The sequence below is a fragment of the Opisthorchis viverrini genome (assembly GCF_000715545.1).
Source record: "Opisthorchis viverrini unplaced genomic scaffold opera_v5_389, whole genome shotgun sequence".
NCBI classification, from domain to species: Eukaryota; Metazoa; Platyhelminthes; class Trematoda; order Opisthorchiida; family Opisthorchiidae; genus Opisthorchis; species Opisthorchis viverrini.
The window spans coordinates 258,436-267,485 of record NW_008752050.1 but is presented as its reverse complement, the minus strand read 5'-3'; the positions used below and the strand labels follow the sequence as shown (position 1 = coordinate 267,485).

Here is a 9,050-nt window from a genome sequence, read left to right as displayed (position 1 = left end):
GAATTAACTTAATATTGCTTGTGCCCTAAGACAAGCAAACTTTGGATGCCCGACGTTGATTTCCTTGGTTGATGATTTGGGAAGCGGTGAAATACGCGTGTCGAAGGCGAATATGCGCACTCACACGTTACCTTTGAATACTATCCTAGTGCATATTACGCGAACCGTAGATTCAGCGCTGATTAGAAGTAAGAGATTTTTACCTTAATGGAATCCTTACATTCTAACGGGAAAACCCGTGAGTATATAAAAAATCTTAGGAATATAGTACTCACAGACGATAACCACAGAAGTGCACGTAGCCGGCGTCGTGAGTTTACGCAACCCCCCCAATTAATTGGAGCCGATAAAGCACCCAACTGATAATCGGTCAGTTCACCTGTGACGCATTGTTTGATACCAAGACTTCTCAAACTTCTAGGTTTCTCACTCAATGCACGGAAAGAATTGTTTAGCATGTATAACGAAGCACTGCCTTTTGCTTCGACCACGCAATCTAATCGTGGGTCGCGTCACCTGTGTCACGTTGTCGTCATGACAAGTAGCAAAGTGCTTATTGAGGTTTCACTGAAAACGAAACCGCAGCATCGTATAAACGAGGACTTCAGGATTTTTGTTAAACCATGCCGGAATTCAGTACGGTGCAGAGTGTTACCTGAGACCGGGAGACGGCGCAGCACATTGAAATAAAGGAGCATCTGTCATTTGTGCTCATTTCACGTAGTTAAAAATTTCACGGAGTGTCTTAATAACATATTAGCAGCTTCACTTGAACTTAACGTATTTTTCTAGGGTCTAAAATGTGTAGTATACAGCAGATCAGAGGAAAGTTTCAATGTATGTTTAAGGCGAATTCGTCATAAAAACGCAGAGCTGTGCTATTATCCTCGAAAGAACTGGCTTCCTCAAATAAGTCAGGTGGCAGCGTTTGCACGGAAGCATGGTGTAAGTTTTTGGCAGGGTGCAAACAATATGACAGAGGCTGCCAACCGCTATTTAGGAGTAATCTATCAGTCTTCTTCAATGATGGACTTTGTGAGAACCATTTTGAAANGCATGTATAACGATGCACTGCCTTTTGCTTCGACCACGCAATCTAATCGTGGGTCGCGTCACCTGTGTCACGTTGTCGTCATGACAAGTAGCAAAGTGCTTATTGAGGTTTCACTGAAAACGAAACCGCAGCATCGTATAAACGAGGACTTCAGGATTTTTGTTAAACCATGCCGGAATTCAGTACGGTGCAGAGTGTTACCTGAGACCGGGAGACGGCGCAGCACATTGAAATAAAGGAGCATCTGTCATTTGTGCTCATTTCACGTAGTTAAAAATTTCACGGAGTGTCTTAATAACATATTAGCAGCTTCACTTGAACTTAACGTATTTTTCTAGGGTCTAAAATGTGTAGTATACAGCAGATCAGAGGAAAGTTTCAATGTATGTTTAAGACGAATTCGTCATAAAAACGCAGAGCTGTGCTATTATCCTCGAAAGAACTGGCTTCCTCAAATAAGTCAGGTGGCAGCGTTTGCACGGAAGCATGGTGTAAGTTTTTGGCAGGGTGCAAACAATATGACAGAGGCTGCCAACCGCTATTTAGGAGTAATCTATCAGTCTTCTTCAATGATGGACCTTGTGAGAACCATTTTGAAACGTAATGAGCGTGCACGAAATAAATACAGTATGCAGGTGGCTTGTGGCCTGTTGACAGGTGCAGGCGAGGCTCTCTCAGAAGACCGCGTTTTAAGCCTTTTAAATTTTCTCACGCTGTTACCTCGAAAGTTAGTTTTAGAAAACAATAATATAACGGCGGAAGTCGCGGAAAGTGGTGAAGATTGGCTAAAATTCTCAGACGTCGATTTAGCGCGCCTAGATGGACGTTTGAAATGTACTTTTTCACTCAGTAACCAGTGTCTGTTAACCTGTTGTCGCATGGTGGGGGCTTGCCGGGCTAAGCATTGAAACCTGTCAGTAAACTTGAGGACAGGCCGCTGGCTTACACCCAGTCTTCTAACGGAACTAACTAGCAACCAAGTTCCGTCGCTTACATTAGAATGCAGTGAGGTTCCTTTAGATAAGGGTTCCAAGCTAACCAGAGGCCACAGGATTGTTTGTATTTATTTGGAGGATTTGTCACGCCTGGTCAGTGACAGTTTCAGGGTTGAAATAACAAGGTTATAAAAATATGCTAACGAGATTGCGCATGGTGTGGGGTGCAGAAGATACCTTTTCTCAGTTTCCTCGATCCCGAAATGAGGGCGCCCAGTACTAATCGACCCGGGCTATTGCTGACAAAGCTTTCGGCTGACAGGTCTGCCACTCCTTCAACTTGAACCCCCAAGTTTGGTGAAAAGGAGCGTTCAGCTCTGGCCATGAGGCAAAGACAATCGACAGGGACACGTCATAAGCCATAACTACAGGAAAGGGAAACGGTGGAGTTAGATCCGGACAGTTCTACCATCCTGGAAGCAGCGGTCATAAAAAACATTAGAGTACGGACGGCTGCTATGCACGTTGCGAAAGGGTATCGTCGAGAATGGTGGCGAAAAACTGCTTGCCCCTGTAGCCGACAGTATAATCTTAAAACCCATAAGCATTTTGAATCGGTGCAGTGTGATTACTGCAATCGGTGTTTCCATTTGATTTGCACCAAAGTTCAGTAAGTTGCGCCCGGAGTGCAGGATCGCCATTTTCTTTGGTCTGCTTACCACAAGCATTGCCGAGTAGTTTTGGCTGAGTACTTTTCGCTCATGCATGTAATAAAGTTATTGTTTACAGATTTTTTTAGCTTGCCAAAGCAAAAACCTTTTGCGAAAACCTTAAAAGTAAAAAACATACTATAAAACCTGAAAATCTACAAGGTTACGTCATTTCGTTTTGGCGCTAGTTTGCCGCTTTTGCCATTAACATCAACCTCCACTCACAGTACCATCAAGGTGCGTGTGTTCGTTTACGTGGGTGAGCTGCTCCAAAATTCATCCACTCCGCAAAGTGGTGCGGCAGTGTTCATCATAACACTACATGTGTACATGGGCTAACTGGGATCTGGTGCTGCATCGCTTATATCTGCCACATTATTTCACATTGTTAAATCGTTCCTTTTTCATTTCAGGTGTGCTAGTTCGTACCGGACTCTTCGCATAATAATAATAATAATAATACTGTTTATTCGAAACTTGTGGGTGCCATACCACCAGGCACGATCATACGTTTACAGTCAGAATAAAGTATGACTGGGGGGACTTGCGGGTACTGGAGAGTGCACCAAAAAGAGGTTAGCGTCATAAACAGTGGGCAATATCCGGTGAAAAATAATTATAATGTGTTCATTTTCCAACTTGTAGGAAGCGTGCTGATCAAGGCCTGATAGTGTCTTACAGCCTGAGCGCAGCAGGCGACAAGATAACGGGGAGGAGAGTACAACCAACGATGCATGCTTAATACATGGAAATTATCGCAGTTGCGCGAACCGAGAAAAACTAGAAAAATAGGCATGGGGTCAGACCAGTTCGAAGATAAAGCGGGCTGACATGAACATAAAATGAGATCCATTGCGAGCCATGAGTGGCCAGGGTCACAACAGGCAAAGTTGGAGATGAAGATGGAATAATTCGAAGTAGAGCCAAATGACAAGTTTTGTATCGAAAAGATGGTTTAACATGAAACTAAGTAGACCCACTGATGCCACTGTTATGGGGAAGTCAGTGCAAGGGATAGGTTCTACGGCGACATAGAGCTAATGCATAGAGCCAAACGAACACCGTATATGGAATTGAAATTATGAAAGGGGCGAACTAAAATTGCAGCAGCAAATCTGGTCGGCCAAATCCGTGTGTCAATAAAGTCTCATGAAATGAATATGTGCACATACACCGTTGTTGTTCTTGGAAAATACATGCGGGGGGATAGCGTGTAGCATAACTGCATGCGTGTTACTCAGCCGCTATATTTGTTATTTTTGCATAAGAAAGCTTCACCTCATTAGTGAGAGCACCAAACACGGTAAATTATGCGCTGGTGGCATAACCAGAAAAGGTATGATTGCTGCAGTACTTAACGACTAGTCTAGGATGCAGTAGTTTCCTTTTCGGCGCGTTTACCAAGGTTAGGTTGCCGTTCAACTGTCGGACCATAAAAAATGTTTCCCATAGAGCAGATATCTAGGCAAGTGCTTGCGGGTATGTATTACACGCTTTGTTTGCTTACCTCTGAAGAAGATACACAATACCTTCGGCTTGTTATTCTTGTGAAGGACAATTCACTTAGTTCTCACGTGAGAGATTAGGAACGCGAAAAAGTAAGCAATGTTATCAAAATATACGTTTTAGTCATCCGGTGGTCATTTTTGACGCATTAGCCATAAGCAGTGTAGCATACACGACAACATGCGTGTCATACCAGGCACATCCCAGTAGAAAACATTTTGCAAGAGGTAACCACAGTTCAAAACGAAGCATGAAATCATGTTGCACGAACATAAATGTCTAGTGGGTAAGGTCACAATTTCCGTTCACTCGGGAAGATCAGAGGTAGGATGACAAAAACCGCTCATTACGTGAAAATGACTCGAGAGGGCCACATCAAGTACACCGGAGAAGCGATTGTAACCCCAAGTGCAGATTTCCATGTGCATGTTGAAACAAAAGCGTGTTGCTTAAACACCAGAACAAAAAAGATGAAATATAAATTCCACTTTGTAACAAGTTAACACTGAGTTTTTGCACTTTAAACGCTCAACTACGCTTTGAACAAATCGTAATGAATAGGCTAACAAATATATGTCACCGCATTGCTGCTTCGCACTAAACTTAGACCTATGTGAACGAAAATTACCTGGATTGTGCATAAACTCAATCCAAATGACTGAGCTTTCTGATTTGTGCAAAAACGGCCGATTGGAATGCTAGCTTCTGCATGAATCACATGCCCATGGCACTGCAACTCTGAACCCGGGACGCGCGCCCAACGTTGAAAATGATACTGAGGTTAAGTAAAACAAATTCCTTCAAAACTGACTTAGGTAGCTGGTTTTGGTGTGAGCAGACACGTGGAAATTCGCCACATTTTCACGTTAAAAGTTCTTTTCAAATATCAGGGTTAAGGGGCATCTTCCGTCATGGAGAAGCGCTTCGGTTTGGTGTTTTCTCCAAAGTCCAACGATAATTTTACCCACAATTCGTTGGTTGTGTGCCGTCAGACACGAGCATAATAGTTCAGTCAGAATAAAGGCGTGATTGATGGAAGTTATGATCGCCCAGGAGTGCACAGAAGCGGGGTGTTCACAAGAACAATGGGTATTATGCGGTGCAAATGATGTACTGCTTAAAATGGCGCAATCTAAATGCCACGGGCACTGAGGGCGGAAAAACAAAGTTAATAATTTTTTCAATCATTTAGTGAACAGATCAAACCAGCTGATCGAATCATTGCGATTGGAAATCGGCGGATGACAACACAGTGGGAGAGCCAAAAGGGGATCCTGCCTGTCACATGACGGAAAAACTGTGGATTTCTGAAAATAAGGAACAGCCTAAATCGTCTGCGAGAAGGCTAATGGTTGAATTACGTTGTTAACAACTTGATTGAGTACGGTGCCGACAGTAGAGTTCGAAGCGTTAGTTATCAAGGTAAGTTCTGTGTTTTCGTGAGTATCGAGGAAAGGGAGTCTTGTGGCGTGAGCGGTGGCTTGTGTGGCTCATTCAAAAGCAGTAATGGTGGCGGGGGCAAGATAACAGATTTTCCTTTGGAGCCAAGTGAATCGATCAGTAGCTCTAAAATATCTGCACAATGAGGAATGGGCCGCCTATAGTAGTCGATGATAACAATGAAGCGACGAGGTTGAGTGATAGTGGTGGGTATGGTAAAAAATTTTAAAACAAAATGCCATCCGAAAATGATAAAATACCTGCTGGTTCAATGCGGTGGCCAAGAAAATTTAAGCTTGTAACACTAAAAGAACATTTGCCAATGTTCAAACTTATGTTGCAGGTAGAATAACGTTGAAATACTGACCTGATATGGTTTTCATGCTCAGTTGGGGAGGTGTCAGCGGTTAAAACATCGGCTAGATGAGCAAATCGCGTTCAACTTCGTCTGTGAAACATTGAAACGTTTGAGCTGCATTTTGAAGACCAAAAAGCGACCGCACGAATTCGAAGAGCCAAACGGTGTTGTGACAGCTGTTTCAGGGATGTCATCCGGGGCCGCAGGGTTATGATAGTATCCACATACGAGTTTTGAGAAAATGTTCGTGTGACAAGGTATTTGCGAAATCGTGGATATGTGAGATGGGGTACCCGTCTGAGTTAGTGGCGTTATTGAGAGAACGGTGATCTCTACAAGGTCTCCAATCGCCTTTCTATTTCTTGGGTACCATATTTGGGGGTAACGACCAGTGACTCGATGAAGTGCGGATGATGTCGAGTCCGGAAATGTGTTCGAATACGTGTTTTGTGATCTGGAGCCTATCCGGATGAAGTCGGCGGAGTTGGGTATGGACAGGTGGACCTCTAGTCTGGGTTTGGTGAACGACGGAATGAATGAGTGGCTGGGTGTACTAACATGGATGATTAAGGGCTGGAAAAACCCGAAGTATGTCAGCAAAATGGGAAACAGTTAGGATAACTCGGATACCCGTGGATGAAGATGGGGCACCAATCCCGTTGACTGAGTGAGAATCTAGCATGTCCAGGAGACGTTTGTGTCGCGCATAGACGGATAAGTTGTAGTGAGTTAGGAAGCCTGTGCCAATATTGGTTGTTCGGATGTCGGCCAGAAGGAAAATCCACGTGAACGCACGACGCAATCCGAGCATCTTATGCGCAGATTTTCCCGTCCTGCTCTTGACAGCCACTCGAAGCGCGTCATTGGGATTTTTCTTGGGGATATCTTCTAAAAGACTTACTTCTGTTGCTACATCCCTAGGAAGATACCGGGCGACGTAGAAAAAAGCGGGTAGCTTGGGAATTGGTGCGTCGGGGAGTAAAAACAGCATTGACCCGGTGAAACTACACCCCGTGATTGCGCGGATTATAGTCTTGTAAATGGATGCAAATTGCATTCTCGACTAAATCCGATGAATCGGATTTGGCGTCCATAATAACATGGCAAGAAAACTGCGATTACCTGAAAAGTTAAAAAATTGCTAGAAAGACCGGAGTTCACCAAATTTATAGTGATCTTGCTATCCAAAAAGCTACTTTACCAGTGAAACGGTGATGCTATTGATGGGGAGGCACGCAGGTAGTATGTGTTGTTTGTAGAATTTCGCTTTGCGTCTATTGAAAAAGGGAGATCTGTTGCGGAATTCGTGGAGCCACTTTGTAACATTTGCTTAGATTTGACCGACGAATGAGTGGAGTCAATGAATTTTCAAAAAAGTTCAAGAAGCCTCGTTCGGGAGAAGACGGGTGTCCAGTTTTTGTAACTAAGATGCAAATTAGAGTTTAGATTCCCCGTTCAATGGTCTGTAACCGGTCAGTTGGCATTTCCTAATAAATAACTCCGCAGCGAAGGCCTTCATCCTTTCATTTGGTGCCGTCGCCAGAATAAGAACGAAGATCCCGTGGCCGCAACCCTTTGCGGATATGGATGTTCGAACTTTCCTGGAGGACTTTGAGGAGGTTACGGAGGCTGTCTGTCTGGAGACCGACCGGGGTAAGTTGGCAGCGCTGAAGACCCTCCTCAAGGGCCGGGCGAAGGCGGTCAGAAGAGGCCCTCGGAAGATGGACTGGGCTGCCGCGAAGGAAGTCCTTGCAGCGGAGTTCGCCACGCCGGCCGACCGACCGCCAGGGGGCTATGGGGCAGTTCAAGACGGCCAGGATGGTACCCGGATCTGACCCGACCGTGTTCTTCGCCGGCCTGCAGCAGTTGTTGGATCGCGCTTTGCCGACGCTGGACGGAGTGTCGCGACACCAGTTGCTGTCGGATCAGACTTCGAGGAGATTGCGGAGGATGCTGGAGTGGAGACCGACCGGTGGCTCTGAAGGCCCTCCTCAGAGGCCGGGCGAAGGCTGCCCTGGGTGTGGCCAGAAGAGAACCTCCAAAGATAAACTGGGCCACTGCGAAGGAACCTCTAGCAGCAGAGTTCGAATCACCGGCCAGGAGGCTATGAGGCGTTTCAAGAAGGCCAGCATGGAACCGCGATGGATCAAGCCTTGCCGGGTCTGGACAGTATCAGGCCAGCAGTTGCTGTCCGACCAGTTCGCTGGGTGTGCAGCGTGCAGTGAAAAAGAGCAACTGACCGGTCGAGTGTGGAGGAGCTGGTGCATCTGGCACGGGAACTGCCGAGGCGCCACTGGTCACGTTGCAGTCGGAGGAGAACGGAGGATTCAACAGTGCAGGACCTGAGGAACAAAGTGGACCAACTCGTCGAACAGCTTGCAGCCATAAAGACAGAATCGCGGAGGGACGCTCGAACGAGCCGATGCTACAAGTGTAGCATGCCTGACAACTGGAAGAATCAGCGCCCTTGTACCCCACCACCTGTACATAAAACTTTGGATAACTCCTCGTTTCCCGAGTGCGTTGTGACTAGTGCAGTGATACAGGCTACCATACGAACCGTTGTCGAGGTAGACGGGAAAAAGGAGTTACGTTTGATTGATACAGGAGCAGGCGCATCGCTGATGCAAAGAGGAAACCAAGCTGAACGAAGACCATACGCGCTAGCCGTGAGAGATTTGGTGGATATCGACTGAAGATTGACGGATTGTCAACGCACTCGATACGCCTAGGTGACAAGTCAGCGCAGCACGCGTTCCTGGTCGGTCCAGATGTAGAGCAGACAATATTGGGAGCTGATTTTCTCAAGGGCACAGATTCCGTGACTGACCTAAAGAAGGGAAGGCTGGTGACAAAGTATGGCACAATCAAGCTTGAAAGTTATCCAGGCACTGTCGTGAGGGAGTTGCGTCTATGCCAGTCGCGTCCTGACTAACCTTCAAAAACCGCGAAACCCAAATGTCAAGGTCAGGTGTTGTAGAAACGCTTTTTTGATTATAGCCCACCCCCATAGGTCGTTAACCATTTTTATACTAGGTAACTATTTT

General features: G+C 45.7%; 1 protein-coding gene across 1 annotated transcript in view; it reads right to left on the bottom strand.

The window, feature by feature from the left end:
- Window positions 1–7,704: 7,704 nt before the first annotated feature.
- Window positions 7,705–9,050, bottom strand: part of T265_10656 (hypothetical protein) — a gene marked incomplete at both ends in the record, with an annotated part of 15,152 nt that continues 13,806 nt past the window's right edge. The window contains 2 exons of the mRNA XM_009177103.1: window positions 7,705–8,165; window positions 8,244–8,345. Coding sequence (XP_009175367.1) covers window positions 7,705–8,165; window positions 8,244–8,345 — 563 coding nt within the window. The remainder of the gene's footprint in view (window positions 8,166–8,243; window positions 8,346–9,050) is intronic.